Source organism: Hermetia illucens, chromosome 3 (assembly GCF_905115235.1).
Source record: "Hermetia illucens chromosome 3, iHerIll2.2.curated.20191125, whole genome shotgun sequence".
Classification (NCBI taxonomy): Eukaryota; Metazoa; Arthropoda; class Insecta; order Diptera; family Stratiomyidae; genus Hermetia; species Hermetia illucens.
Window position 1 is genome coordinate 44,014,255 of NC_051851.1, and position 16,908 is coordinate 44,031,162.

At 38.2% G+C, this 16,908-nt stretch overlaps 1 protein-coding gene across 1 annotated transcript in view; it reads right to left on the reverse strand.

The window, feature by feature from the left end:
• Positions 1-1,398: 1,398 nt before the first annotated feature.
• LOC119651310 overlaps positions 1,399-16,908 on the reverse strand; it is a 45,046-nt gene continuing 29,536 nt past the window's right edge. Inside the window, exon 2 of the mRNA XM_038054837.1 lies at positions 1,399-3,025. Coding sequence (XP_037910765.1) covers positions 2,574-3,025 — 452 coding nt within the window. The 3' untranslated portion in view covers positions 1,399-2,573. The remainder of the gene's footprint in view (positions 3,026-16,908) is intronic.

Here is a 16,908-nt window from a genome sequence, read left to right on the forward strand (position 1 = left end):
CTTAATCTTTTAAAAGAAAAAAAAGTCAAATTATTGTGTTGTTTCACTTCCAAGAAATCGCAGTTTTAAAAACAGTATTTTTTGTCTTCTGAGTGTAAAAAGTGTCTTTAACGTGTGACCAGCAATGGGCAGCACTTCCACCTTCTGATCAAGATGTCCACAAGTAACTGACCTGTCCGCTAGCGAAGTTCTTCCTTCAAAATTTTGTCAAACCCCGCTACCACGATGATACGGCATAGACAATTGTTAACGAAGGCTTGAAGGCTTTTGATTAAAAGAACATTAGCACGCACAGGACAGTCTCAACTTGATCTTGGTATTGAGACAAGTGCATATCCAAATTTTAGACAAAGTAGAATTAGCAATAATGCGTCGAGCGACATCAAGTTCGCTGTCGTCGTGGGCAGAAGCGATATATACAAATATCTCAACGCCTTCGATGTTTTGCATATTAAGGCAAATAGTAAGAGTGTGAAGATGACCAGCTACACTGTTGATGGTTATCTTCAGTTCGACATTGCTTGCCCTCTTCTCCAAATCCAATGTCGTTTGGCCAAGGTCCCTGACTCCGTGGGAGAGAAAACATGGCATCAGTGTAGTTGAGGTGTTTGAGGAAAAAAATGATCCATTGAACTTCTCAATTTCTCCGGACAAGGCAGCATGAAGAACGTCACTGATAACAACAAGAAATCATGGCGGTGACAAGATGCAACCTTGACGGTCTACGTTCTGGACTTCAAATTGCTTTCGGATTTTTCCGAAGAAGAGCAGGTTCCAAAAAGATCCACAAGGTGCAAAAGCGAATCTTTTGGACGAAATTTCGTTGATACGCTGAAGGATGTTTCATTGACAGTAGTGGCGATCACCAAACCCCGTGAGAAATAGGTTGGTAGCCCTGAGTAATCCGTAAGATATAGAAAATTTGACTAATGGAAAGTTCGAAATCAATCCTTTTCACAGTTTCTCGTCTACTCGGAGCTGAAGACAAGGAAAGTAAATCTAATGGAATAGCTTTACATCTCATGATTCTTTCCTTTTGTTTATTCTTTTTGAATAGTTGAAAATACTTTCACAAAATTTTCACTTCTCAATATGAAAGTAAGAGGCGTAAAAAGACGATTCAACGAGTAGTTGACAATAATGTTAAATAGACTCACGCGATGACTTGATATGAAAATGCTTCTCATGGACTTGGAATACAAAAATGCTTCACCTAAAACTATAAATTGATTTTTACCTAACATAGACTCTTTAAAAATCAAGCGTGAATGGGCAAAAATAACTCCCATTAACGCAAAAATCGTCGAACTGAAGAATTGCAAGGAATAGAAAATATAATAAATGCTTGCATTACCTTAAGAATCAGTCTTTGGTGGTAACTTTTACACAGATTTTAAATATTTCTTAGAATCATTTATTCAAAAATAAATACCAATTATTCAATAACAAAGCACTTCACTCTTCCTCTTCCTATAAGTCCAAAAATAATATAATTAATAAGTCTACCCCTTATTCAGGAACTTAGTATAAAAATGAAATTTAGCGTTGCCGGAGTAAGCAAAACAAGTCAAAGGATAGTGAATGTCAGAACTAATTATGTTTCCGATTATTTGTCGTAAATATCGACTTCAATGAAGTATTATATATGCTAATCTAAGAGTAATTTATTGTTTAAAAAACTTGTTCTTTCGTAAGGATTACCAAAACATTCATTCAATCCAACCAGTTTTCGAAACATTCTTTCCAAAATGAAAATTAATTATTTATATGTCATTTAATCCAGTTTATGATTACAATACACTTGGAAATTCTAAGCCACTAAATTTCGGAAAATTTTCACAATACTTTCAAGAAGATTCTTTTTTGAACAGAATGACAAAGAGAATGTATAAAAATACACTACAAACAATTAAAGACGTCTCGCGTAAAGAAACATATTGACTTACATTCTGACTAGAGAAGAAGAGATAAAATCTTATCCAAATATAATAATGAATGCATGTTCAAAAAATATATATATGTATAAAGTATCGTATCAATTGATATCAACATTCAAATTTACAATGATCGGAGAATATGGTGTTATGCATTATATTGGGGGAAGGTCACCTAAAAGCACTCAGTGGCCAAACTTGATAACAAGAAAAGTAGAATTCATACAGCAGGCGAAGGAATAATCGCTCAATTGATGCAATTTAGTGACTTATCTAACGCATAGACTTAGCAACGACGTCTACTATTGATTTATGAGTATATGAATTTCGTCAAGTGAATAATCTAAGGTCAATGGGAATTCTATACGAAGTCATAGAGGTTCAACCCAAATATCCAAACACCCTTAAGCGACCTCCCCCCAAACATCTGTAATAATTTGAAAGCGTAAGGTAATTACCATATTCCTTCATTTGACGGTCCATGATTTTCCTTTACTTAGCAATTCGATTCGATCGCTAGAATATTCTCAAATAGCATACCATCCGAAAATTATTGCCAACAGAAACCACAGGTCTTATTAAAATGATAGAACAGAGTAAATAGTTAATAGTAATAGCTACTGAAAAACACTGTAATGCTTAATCATTAGAATTGGCATCGATTAGCTGCTGCTGTTGTTGCGCTGGAGACTGTTGTTGCTGTACATTTTGATTGGGATGTTGTGGTGAAAATTGTGATGTTGCCAAAGATGCTGACGGAGATAATGGGCCATTAGTGATACCATTGCACACAATTTCATTCGGTTGCTCTTGATTTGATACATTATTCACTGATTGATCAGTTGCAAGATCGTCTGAATCCATTCGTGACGGGTTATCATGGCGTGCACTGCAAAGTTCACCATCATCACTTATTGAACTTCGCCGACTGTGTCTACCACTATAATCACTTGTCGAACACGATGAACTAGTACTACTAGAACTATCACTTTCACTATCTTCACTTGTACTCGAGCACATCCGCTCCTGTTCTTGTTGCTTAGTGACAATACCAATACCGCTACTACGTCTCTCCAATCGGCGCCTGAGATCTAAAAAGAGGTAGAAGAAAATCTTTTATTTAATTGGCACTGCAGCTATGTGAAGGATTTGCATTTTTATTTCGAAAGGTCATGTGCACCCGAGTCAAGTAGTTATAAATGTATGATAGCATCTTTTATTTCCCAATCATCAGATATGTAATTTTACTGATTACTTCAATATGAAAGGAATTGTTATATTCAGTTCGACAGGCAGCGAACAAATCTTCTAGGAAAAAAACTACTCAAGTCATGACATAATAATCCAAATATCCAACGAACATGAAGATACTAATTTTTAAAGTATTTGAAAGTAGAATTACTTCAAGTATCATTGTTAACCTTTTCAGAGGCTCTATAAACTTAAAAGAATAGCAAAGGTATTATCTATTAAAGCTATTATCTATGTGGTATCTGAAGAGGGTGGTATCTGTATATCATTGTTAAGAAGCTGCACATTCTTCAATGATGAAGGAATATGGTGGATAGTTTGAACTGAAGTACTATTCCAGGGACACTTCATTGTGTGCCATTGTGAGCAGAATTTAATACTTTATTGATGCAAATGTCCCTTGTAGAATTTTATTACTTCAAAAAATATTGGAATTTCATACAATTGTTGGGTGATCTCTAGGGTGATGTTGGAATCTCTAGGCTGATCTCTCACGATGACAAAATTATGGCTAACTGATCGTTTAAGGTATTGTGTATGTGTGTTTGAGGTAGGGGAGAGGAAGAGCCTCTGAGCACTCAGACCTTAGTGGTTCATTGTACTCGATTCTCCCGTCTAACGGAATATCCCAGATTCGTTTACGTATCGCAGGATTTCCGTTAGTGCAGCACCAAAAATCTGATGTCTGATGCGTCCATAAGGGGGGGGGCACTCACATAGAAAATGATCCGTGGATTCCGCTTTCTCATTACAGGATGGACACGTATCATCTTGGATAATTCCTATTCCGAACATATGCCCAGCCAGTGAATTATCGCCAGTCAGAATGCCCACAATATTTCTGCAAGTCTTCCTACTGTTCGACAGGATAAACTTTGCAGTATGTTTGTTTGGTTCTGACAGGAAGAGTTTGGTCTGTCTAGCAGCATTAAGGTTTCGCCACCTGTCATTACGGGAAACTTTTTCCCAGTTTACGTAACATCTACATCAAACCGCACTGATCAAACGGAAAGAATAAAAATAGGAGAATACAACTTTGAGATCGTTGACAATTTCTCTTATCTAGGATCGAAAATCGCAACCGATAACAGCTACGATGATGAAATCCGCGCACGGTTGTTGGCAGCCAACCACCATAGGATCAAAGCTCTTACTGTACAAGACAATATCATGTATTCCTCGGAGACTTGGGTTCTTATCAAGAAGAATTGGGAAACCTTGGCCGCGTTCGAGAGAAGAATCCTCCGAAGAATTTTTGACCCCCTACATGAGGATGGAAGATTCCGTAGCCTACATAATGACGAAATCTTTGAACGATACCATGACCGCCATAACCGATAAAATCCGGTCCAATAGGTTACGGTGGGTGGGTCACTTAATCCGTATGGATGAGGATGATCCAGCCCGTAAAGTCGATAAGGGCAATATCTATGGTAGAAAAAGAAAACGAGGCGGACCCTGCCTGAGATGGAGCGATGGCGTAGATCAGGACGCCAGACAGCTTTTAGGGATATCGAATTGGTGGACCTCGGCGCAAAATCGGGATGTCTGGAGTTCCTTATTAAGGCAGGCCTAGGCCGGATACCGGTTGTTGTGCCGTTGATAATCAGCCAATGCTAACGACACCCCAATTGCTAGTTCCGGTCCGGGCATAGGGAAAGTTGAAGCCTCTTTTGCTAAGGCATCCGAGATTTCATTTCTCTATACACCACAATGACCCAGAGTACCCAGAGCAAATCCACCGTATTGAATCTAGAAACAAAATTCAATCGGTTTCTACATTACTGAACGATTTTTGAAGTGATCAAAGTACTACTCAACGCCCTCAATGCAGCTTGACTATCGCTACAGATTGTGATACGCCTGCCTTTCAACCGCTCGTCAATTATCCAGGTTGCAGCCTTTAAGATCGCATACACTTCAGCCTGAAAGACAGTTGTGTATTGCCCCAAAGGAAAAGCCCACTTCTTGTTTTTATTTCGAGAGGTAGACTCCTCCACCAGGACCATTTTCTGTCTTTGAGCCATCGGTGTAGAAGACGTCAGTATATCCTGGCACGCATTCTTCTATGATAGTTCGTCCCAGTTTTCTCTTCGTTTCAAGATAACATCATATCTTCTTTTAAAAAAAGTCAAGCGACGACGGCTTTACGGTTTCTTACCAGGGCAGAGGCAAATTGTCAGACGCTGCCTCACCTCTGCCCTGGGAGCAGCGTGACCGTAGCGGCTCGCAGATGTTGAATGCTCCTTTATATAATTCGTAAAACACGACATGCCTACGAATTATATTGAGCGCAAATCCGCCTTATTGACCAGAGCTGGCCAGAGCTGAAACATTCTCAAAACGAATATTTCATATCTTCTACCAAACAGATGTATGGGGATCTGAGAATCGGAAGGCATTGCGAAAACTAGATTTAGTTCTCCTAACGACTCTAGCAATGCTTTGTGCCCCCACGTACATTGTTTTCCCATAGATCTAATCAAATTAGTCTATGAGCCGCTCTCATTGCAGTGCTCTGAATAAACGAATCCAAGGGCTACAAATTGAGTAATGCTTTCAAAGCTGCGCCTGATGTGGTGCTCATGGCACCGATGATACCCAGACACACAGTTCTTTGCAGTGTGGCTAGTGTACAGCGAGACCTCTTCTGTTTCATCTTAACCCACCCACCACAGCGTAAGCGAACATCGGCCTAATGATAGCAACATATATCCACATTACTACCTGAGGCCTAAGTACCCATGTCGATATAAAAGTGCGACAACACAGCCCATAAACTGAGAGCTCGTTTCATTTTTACCTCTATATTATATTGTTCCAAAGAAGCTTCTTATCTAGAATAACTCCCAGCTATTTCAATTCTTCAGAGAGTTGAAGGGTTGTACCCTTCATCTCTGGAAAGCAAAGATCATTCAGTTTCCTTCTTTTCGTAAATAATACGATTGAAGTTTTATTTGGATTTTCTGAAAGTCCATGCCTGAGACATCAACTGTCAATCAAATCAACGGCGCGTTGTGTATTTTTTTTTCTACTCAACATTCCAAGATCTCGACCAACAGCCAGTACAGCCACGTCATCCGCATAAGCTTGAACGTGTATTGGCAGATTTTGCAGTTCGCATAGTATTGAGTTCAACAGTATACTCCACAGAAGAGGCGATAGCACACTTCCTTAGGGTGGGTAGGGTATTTCTATGGCGGTAACTAATGGACTGATAAATATTTGAATTTTTTAACAAAATTTGTTAGTTTGGCTAGAATGATGATAAATTAATGGCAGTTGACATCGTGTTGTTTATCAAATCATAACTTCCAAATTTTTCGAATTTTTAAATTCATGCAACCAAAATGATTTTTTGTCGTTTTATTTATACGTCAGTCCCTCAGTTCTTCATTAGTCAGTTGATGGACCGGCTTATGGTGGCGTAAGGTCAGCCTTATATCAGGTATTTTGAATCCTGGATAATTAAATCTTCTCATGGCTCTCAAATCACCAACCAGCGTATCAACTCGTCATTGTTACGCACAAACTTGACAAATTCTGGAAGAAATATGTTAAGCCTCATCTCGAAATCATTGAAAAAGTCGCTAACTTTCGCATTGCCGTGGGCAATTTTTTCAGTACAAATATACCGAATGAAATCCAGTTAAATATTGCTTGCAGAAGTAGAAGATAATATAAAACTTAGCATACACTTAAAACTATAAATAATGGTGGGTAATATTCGTAGAGGCGGAGCTGTTCAGTACCATCAGGGAGATGGAAAAAATGGAAATATATAGATATAGTCCACACACGGGAAAATCTGAAAGAGAGCATGTCTCCTGTCTATTCCTTTGTGGACTATAGGACATCCAATTTTTAGTAATATTTTTTTTTGTTTACCTGATTTTCAAGGAAACTTTGTTTCAGTTTTATTATCATCACATTTAATGCCACACCATTGGGAAATCTACAGCAACGAGATTGCATAAAATCGAACACAAATATGCAATTTCTACACAATAAATTTCAGAAAAATGTTTAATTGAGTTGCCAGCTATCTCAGAGATACATTGGGAAATTAAACAAAACTAACTTTTGTAAAAAAATAGCAAGTTTCAAGTGACCAGCAGTTATCCAGAAAAACAAACACAAATATGAGCAAGGAGGACTCGACTAAAGGGCAGGGCAACGTGGTCGAGAGGCAGATATTCAACCAAGAAGTGTGGTCGAGTGCATTGAACTATTTAAAGGGTAAGTAGGCAGGAGGGGAAAGTAGGAAACCAGATCACGGTGCAATACTCGAGAATGCTGATAACAAGGTAATTGAAAAAAGATAAGGAGGATTAGACATAGTGAAAGTCAGAAGAGGAATGCAATATGAGGCCAGACATTCTGAAAGCACGATTGGTGACATCAAAGCAGTGTCTGCCAAAGAGGACTGCATTATCAAAGGTTACACCGAGATATTGCAAGGAGCTCCGATGTGATAAAGGGTGTCCATCAGGAGAGTAGAACAACAGAGTGTGAGGAGATTTACGGGAGTAGCACATCTCATTAACAGAACACCAATGAACCAGTTTGGCTTAGTTCGACTGGCACGCATAGCCGATTGAGCCTATAGAGTAAGGGCAAATGAAAGTTGTTGATGAATCAAAATAATAGCACACCCCGAGTGAATCATTGTCGCACACAAAGGGAGAAGACAAGGAACCGAATCTACAAAATAACGCTGCAGGAACTTTTAGAGAGGTAGGAGACAAGCCATATAATGGTGAGATGCAAATCTTAAGTGCCTTGGAGATAACGTGCACTTTCTTTAGAGAATTCAGATATTTGATGCGAACGTCGAATAGGTTGGCAGCAGTGGATCGACTTTTAAAAAAGCATTGTTGCTCCTTGACTATATAGAGTGGCCAAAGCGAGCGGTTGATCTGTCGTTGATATATCCCTCAGACTTTTCACCAAGTAGCTTTTGTTAAAAATTGTGCAGTGGGAATGTGTTGATTTTTAGCAAAATGTTAAGGTACTTAAGACGGTCATCCTGTGAAGAAATACCAATTTTTCATCATATATTTATTAGTATCTTCAACATGCGTAGCAATTTCTCCAGCCAGATAGCATACTTCATTATTGAAATACAGAGCAACTTATATACCCTTCTCCAAAAAAGATGTTTTTGTTGCTGGCACGCTAGATGGCGCGGTGATCATCTTAAAGAAAAAATGTAAACGGCATTTTAAAGTGGGGACTTTACCATTGTCCACAAACTAGGATTATTAAAAACATATTGAAAGCTTTTAGGGTTTTGTTCAACTTTTTTTTTGTAAAATTTGGTGTTTTTCCAAAACTTCTTCAATGAATAAAAAAACTACTGAATGAATCGCAATTATCGTAGTTTGCGGACCGTAGAAATATGTTCTGAATAAGTCCTGAAAATTTCAAAGCATTGGATAGATTTTCATATGTAGTTTCGAGAAAAACGCATGAATTCGTAGAATGCGATTTTTAACCATAAAATCTTAACTGACCATTAATCTGATATACCTAGTCCATAAACTTTAGGTTTCGTCAAGAAACACATGTACAGCCTTGGCTTCAATTCTTGTTCTTTTAGCGAAATCATTCGAATGTCATTTGGACCGATAAATACGTGCTTTATTACGGCGATCGACATAAACCTGGCATGTGAGATTTGACCTGTTTAACACTGTAATTTTCGAACGACTCCGAATGCAAAAAATCACTTTGCCCATATATTCTACACTATATCTAGATAAAGTTGATGCCAGAAAAAAAATCGATTCCGCGGATTCGACACACAGGATGATCCCCTTAACTAAAACAAGGATACGAAAGGTATTGCACAATAAGTTGTAGGTGGAGAGAAGAAAAAGTAATTTATATACCGTGGGGTCTGCGGATTTACGAAAGCGGGAGAAAAACGGACGGGGTTATTAAATTGAGCATGGAAAGGCTTGAATTTTCCACAAACTAATGCGGCTTTAACACTGGCTAGATACACCTTTCTGGGATTAGTTGTCAGTGACTTGACAGTTGTTCAAAGCTTAGCGGCTTTTGTCGCCATAAAATAAACCAAAATAGTTTAAGTCAGGCAAAATATTGGGTGCGGACAAAGTTCCTCAAAACCATGTCGGCTTTTTGTATCTTTCTAAAATTTCATATCTATTAGTATTCTGGTTTTAATTCTATATCTACTTGAAGTTTTCTTTTGCTCTTATATGTCATATACCAAAAATGTAACACGACAAAAGAGTTGAGAAGCCTCACGTTCGCACACGTGCTGATAACTTGTGAACAATGGAAAAGGATGTGAAACAAGACTAATCTGTAGCGTTTCGACGCATGTGAATGCTATTGGCGATGACTATGTGTGCTTGATACCTCAGCATAACCACGCTGCTAATGCAGTGCCTTGATAAACTTGAAAAATGATTTTGGCAGTTTGAAATAATAAAAACTTGTTTCTTTTTCGTTGGTGTGAATATTTATTCTTGCAAATACCGATATTTCGGGAACCACTTGTTCCCTTCATCAGTGCTAACAAGCTGTTGGCAATAAGTTCAGCACAACTGCCGCGACACAAAATGCTTATATTGGATACAAACTAAAACTGATTGAGTTCATTATATGGAATAGAAACGCGACACTACAAAATATTCTCTGCCAGTCGAGAGCCCAAATAAGTATAAACTTGTTTCAGATGCATTCTCGGCTGCTATAGGTATAGACGTGTATTTTATGGTTTTATACGATGTGTTAATTTATTTCCCAATTTTAAACTACGCAACTATTTGTTTGTTGTGTGTGCAGGGTGTTTAATAAATCTAAATAATAAATTTGACCATTTTACAAACAAATAAAAAAGGGCACGTAGAATAGCTGAACTAAAGCACCTCATTGATTTCCAACCGCGAAATATCAGGATGGTTGAAGGTATCTGAAGCCACCGTACGATGTACGATAGAAAAAAGTGAAGTTAGGTCATAAACTAAGCCCGAAATGAAGGAATAGATGCGCTAGGAAACCCATTTTCACTACGAGGTCAGAAAGATATCTAAGGAAAATTTACCTGGAAAACAGATGTGCTACCACATGACAGATAAAACCTTAACCGGAAGATTCTAATGGGATTGTATCTGAGCGTACTGTAGGTAGAAAATTAAACGATTGACATTTGAAGGGCTGCCAACCCGCCAAGAGGGCTAAATTAACAGCTACGATGATAGCCAAGCGTCTGAAGTGAGCCAAACAGTGACGTGATAAAGATGTCAACTTCTTCGGTAAGTTTATATTAAATGCATCATTTACTATGAAATAATGAAAGATCCGCACTGATACTTTGGATATTTATTTATTTTTTCTATTCTTGATAGGTCTGCTTTAGCGATGAAAGCACATTTGAAATTTTGCAGAATTGAACTCAGTTTGTGCGGCGTCATCCTGGATAAAAATTTAATCTTGACTACGTTTTTGAAACTGTCAAGCAGCTTACAAAAGTTATGATCTGCTCAGTCATCAGCGGCTATTCATTATGGTACTGGACGTTTATACGTGTTGGTCAAATCATAATGACGCAAGATCTGTATAAAGAAGTCTTGTAAATTCGGTTGGTTCCCCAGCGCAGAAAATGGTTTCCGAATGGGGAGCCATTCATTTTCATGCAGGTTTGGGCTCCCTGTCACACGGCGCGATCTGTGAAAACTTATTTGCGAAAGCAGAATATTCCTCTATTGAATTCGCCGGGTAATAGCCCCGATATGAACCCAATTGAAAATATGTGGAAGCTGATGAAGAGGGAAGTGAGTAACGAGATGATCACAACAAAAACTTAGCTCCTAGAAAAAATAAACCATGTATGGAACCATCATTCTCAATTGCAGCGTACTGTACAATCTTGCAATGACAGCATGCCGCGCAAGATTGAAGCAATCATAGCGGTATTAGTATTTTATGGCATACATTTTAACATTCTTTAGCAGTTAATAAATCCATATTTTTTCTAAAAAGATGTTTTATTTTTGTTAACAATTAGGTCACTAAGTATATTATACATACAAATTACATAAATGTGTCTATTAAAAAATGTTAAAGCTGAAAAACACGCGATAGTTAAGATTTTGCATAGAATCCGCAGTGCGTCTAATAATATGGCCTAGGACTGTATATGACGACGTCATACAGGTCTTGCAATAAATTTACGTGAAAATGCCAAACTATAACCTTCCATAACTTTGCTAATAAAAGTGGAATTGTGTTCTAAACTATGCCATATTATCCCTCATACTAACGCCAGATTGTGTACTTCTAAGGATGAACTTAAAGGGGGTTTTCGGATAAATTTCTAAAATCTGGTAATACACTATTATTAACTTTATTTGAGCAGATATCGGAATGGGAGGCCTAGATTACCTATAAATGTACAATTGTTATTTTGTTCAAATTTTTCGGTTAGATAGGTTTTTGTTAAAAAATATTTTTACACTCCCCTTTCGCATTCATTCACATAAAATATTTTCTCACCAAAGTTTGTGACAATAGGTCCAGTCGTTTACGAATTAATCGAGTATGATAGATACGACAGATATTGAATCGATTTAAATAAGGTTTTGTTTTACACAAAACCTTAATATGAAATAGTACATAAGTTCTGAACAACCTCTTCTGTTGCTGGCAATTATCTGATATCTACTCTGGTAACGTTCACAATCACGATTGTTTTTCTAGCGTCTGTTTTTTACCAGCAAACCGAATTTCTATAACTGCAATTCTTACACTATTCACGTTTCGCCACCTTGAATAGTAGTGAAAATAAATCTGATCGAACCGGGCCGATATTTTCTTGGTCTCTCTGAAGATTTTGCCCTGTTTCTCTGAGCATAAAAGCGTCTTCGTGGCTTAACTTTTTTGTTCTTTTTTAATAAAACAGCAAATTTGTTTTGTCCTACAGCAGCGACCCTACAAGTTAGCGATCTTTAATTTTGAAACAAGCTTTAAATGGCTAAGATAAGTTTATATAAATTATTATCCAATTGAAAATGAGACTTTCAAAATAGATATGGAAAAAAATGGAAGATTGAACTTCCCCTCTTTTAACGGGTTTATATAACATAGTAACAGACACCGAATAGAGTCCATTTGAAGGTCTTTCGATATTCACTGCTTCTTTCGCCCTTTAATCATCCCACCTATCGGTCATTAGCCTTAACGCCAACTTAGGTGATCATTCGGTAAAGTACACAGTACACAGTTTTAAGTAATATCATAACTAAAACTTAATATATATAACTGTAACTTCTTATAGGTAAAGGTTGACACCTCCCTACTAGTTGCTTGCCTAAAAAGGATAGTTTCTACTTTACTTACTACTTTCGTAGGGGGTTTCTAATATCTGGTTAAACGAAGCTAATACATAAAACTATTTTCTTACATCTTACTATTATGCAAAATTTCCAATCTTTATTGCAGATATCGTCTTTTTTATCAACTTAAACCCGAATATAACCAATACACAAAACTGAAAAAAAAAAATTGTTTCAATTGCAGGGAAATCGTTACCATTACTTGAAAATTGCCAGTGTTTAGAATTGTATTTCGAATGGAAAGTTAGTTCACGTTAAAATTACATAAAATAGCAGTTTAACCTTAAAGCGGATGTGATTGCATACTGCACCCAAAAGCTTCTTGCATAAGAAAATCAAAGTTTTCTTATACCAACTTGTTAATCTCTACATTCAGTTTACACAAAATATCAAACAACGGTTTAACCTCTTACTCTAATACAATGCTTTTAAAAATGCAATAGACTCTAATCTGTGACCATGGAAAAATCATAGACCTGCGCTTTTGTTCCCATTATACCCCCATTTTATATATAAATTAGGAATATTCACATTTCATTGTCTGTCGTGAAAGCTGATTTCAAATCACAATAACTGAAACCATTTATTAATTCTACCACTGCTAACTCTAGACCTCCATTAGTTTCCAATAACGCTGTATCTAAAGTAAGACTTTATGGCTTGAATGCAAATTCATACGAAGATCTTACTTGCATACAGTCCCACAAGAGGTTTTCTCCTATTTCTTATTTTACCCATTTTCTATTACATGCACTTCTACCGTAAAAGAGCATCTTCACTACCTAAATATGCACATGCAATAAGTTTTGTTGCACTTTAGAATGGATGTGAGACAGCAAAGAAAGGAGCGCTGCGGCCAGCCCCGAGAGAAAAATGACCATTTCAAATAAGCTTCCACGCGAATTTATGAGAATTTTATTAAAATGACATGAGAACCGACAGAAAAGCAATTAAAATTCAGTGGGTTGAGAGTTGGGAATATGTGTTAAACGGTTGGATCGTATTTGGCTGTAGAACAAACAATGTGTGCTTTCATTTCATATCTGAATGCAGATTAGTACAATACGGCGCTGAATGAATGAACTAACCTGTAATTGGATTTGAATTTTGATATCAAAGAGCAAATATGAATACAATTTATACGGAAAAATGAATAATTTCATCGTTTCAGTTTTCCAAATGCATCAGAGAGAACTTGTTACTGGAAATGAAGGAAGGAACTGATGAGCTACACTTTATATAGCACAACCATGTCGCATGTTTACAGGGAATAAATCCACATTAAGGAAAATTCAATTAAATTAATTTATGACTAGCTACAGCTTGAGTAGAAGAATTTATGAAATCTAACCGTAGAGAATTTCATTTTTTTTCCAAACACCATAGGAAGAGAGAAGCTAATCATCAGTAAACTTCCATCCATTTTGAGTGAGAGTCGAGCTACTATTTGTTCTATTTAAGTAGCTTTGGTTTTATTTTTGCTGCGGACAAAAAAACACAGTAGAATCCTCGATAATTTGTATGGTGAAGGGAATGACGATTTGGTATATAGCGCAAAATAAAGAAACTCAACTCTGGGGACGAGGAAACTTGTACTAATTACCCGGAAATACGAATAATCAATGCACAAATTATCGGGATTATACTGTATTACAAACAATCCCTTTCCCCTTATGTAAGAAACAATCAGCTCCGAAAATTGTGAAAACAGTTTTTTGATGCAAACCATATTGTGCGGAACATGCCGTTAGTTAGTTAGTTTAGATTACTGGGGGCAGCTGCAGCTCCGAGCATTCAACCCATTGTACTGTCCCCGTAAATCGCCTATTCAATAGCTTCCCGCCTACGGCGTTCCTAGGCTTTAGCGAATCTAAGAACATTCTCCAGAGGCAGAGAGTGTGCAGTCTTCATTGAAGAAAACCTTACCAAGGTATCTTCGTCTCCTCCTCCTCCTCCTCACTGGCTGCTCATAGCCCCCCACCACCCCAATTTTTTCCAGTTTGGTAGTTTAAGGAGCAATATTCCGATAAAAGCCCTACTACGGTTTTCATGTCTCACTTCTTAAGGGACAACAAACATGCCGCTCTGGCGACCCCAGGTTCTTTCACAAGAATTTTCGCCTGCCGCCAAGAGTTCAAATTTCTACTACCAGACAATGAATGCATACATCAAAATGGCTTTTATGTATACATCCAATGTATCCGTTTTGGTGAAAGTCCCCAGGTCTTAACTATCGCCTTCTTACAGCACCAAAGCAATCTCCAGGATTTTTGATATTGTTCCTGGATATGGTGCTTCCACGTTAACTTAAGTTGAAATGTACTCCTAAATACTCGGCTGTGTATACCTGCCCCACCTGACGTTCCTAGTGAACATAACTAGTCGAGTCTCCCAAGCGCTCAACATAAGTCCATTGTGGGGGCACCAACTGTGCATTTCATGCACAGTTGCATTCAAGCGGTCACATACTGTGTCCACAAACTTGCCGGTAATTATTACGGCTAGATCGTCCCCAAATGTTTCTGCGAAGACTTTTTGTCCTCCAGCAGCGTATCCACCAGGAGCCATAACAGAGGAGAGAGAACCTCTCCCTGTGGGCAGCCCCAGAGACATACTGCCTGAATAGACTTCTGCCGACCAATATGTAAATTTTTCTCCACTCTAGCATGTGACAGATCCAACTGATCAACAGCGGTTCGATTCCATACTGTCTTGCCGCATCACAAATTGCCGCGAATGACGCATAATTGAAGGTACCTTCAATGCCCATTCATGAATGCGCCTAAGGCGTATTTTTTTAGACATCGCCTTTTCAATGTTTACCGTGATTTCTCTTTCCGTGGATTTGCCTTTCTGATGGGCGTGTTGCCTATGGTGAAGCGGTTATTTAGGAATGTGTGTATCCCTTATGAAGCGATCTACTAGTCTTTCTAGTCGTTTTAGCAGAAACGACGTTAAACTGATTGGTCATAACCTTTTTGCGTCCGTGTAGGAGGATTTCCCTGGTTTGGGAATAAATATCACCTTCACATCACGCCAGTTTGTTGGAATATAAGCGTGCGCTAGGCATGCACGACATAGATTCCGAATATGTAGACCCCGGGCATCGATTCCCTATATTACTAGCGCAGGAATAATGCCATCCGGACCAGCAGACTTATATCTATTGAACGAGTTAAATGTCCATTTTACTCGCTCCAGTGATGCTAGTTTGCATGCCAGATTCCAGTCTCTCGGTTGAGGACTGTATCATCGGCCCTGAGATTACATTTTGGATGCTGCCTGGGAATTGCACTTCAAGCAAATGGTTTGCTGTTTGTTCATCGCTTTCTGTATACCTCCAGTTCTGTAAACATAAATAATCCAGCTTCTGGCTGCGTCCTATAACAGGAATTCGCTTCAGCTTTAAGGTTGTCTCAAGGAAGTTAGTCTCTTCGCGAAAGCGTCTCCATGATTATCGTTTAGGCGATCTTATGCTTTTTTTGAAGCCTTCTATGCCTCTTCATGGCGATTCCAGCCAGCGGCTGAATTACACTTCAGAGCACGATTGAGGAGCATCTTTGTCGTCCTCCTCTGTTTTGCCAAATCCGAGTTCCACTTTGACGTCTTGAGTGGACAGCTTTCTTCGAAAGCTTCTCTCGTGCTAGTTGTGATCATCCGGATTTGATGCGCTTCCAAGGGATCGTCACTCGGGCGCTCAGTTCTATTTTATACGTCACCTAATCTGTCTTCCCCGGATTCCGAAATGGAGTAGGTGGGGGTCAACCCATGCCCATTATGAAATCAATGCGTCTGTGATCTGGGAGTGTGATATCATTTGATACTCTCTATTCTCCGACCAGAGCCGCAATATCAGGCGATGCCACCGTGATGTCGATGACCTTCCGCCTGACTACATTGAAGAAAGTGGATCAATTACCCAAATTAAGGATCTGCAGATACTCCAGTAGTCTCGATCCTCTTGCATTGAGGTTGGAACTTTCCAAGCATATGTAGTGAGCGTTGGCATCACATCCTGCTACTACCCCCATGCCTTTACTTTTGGCATATTGGATAGCTCTGATGAATGTTCTTCTGTGGGTAACAGTAAACTTATATAAGACGGTAGATTCGTACGTTCTCCAGTTTTTCTATGAACGGGGAATTATGAAATTCATCGAAAGGTAACAAAAGGTCATCGAGCAAAACGGACCTTTGTTCTCTATATAAATAACTGTCTTTGAAAAACCAAACTAATGGCTTTACACTCAGCCCCATATAATTCACTGGCGATACTGATATACAAATCGAGTCATGTTGCAGTTCATTTTCATCTTATAATTGCTATTATTTTCTTTTATCGTTATTATACTAAT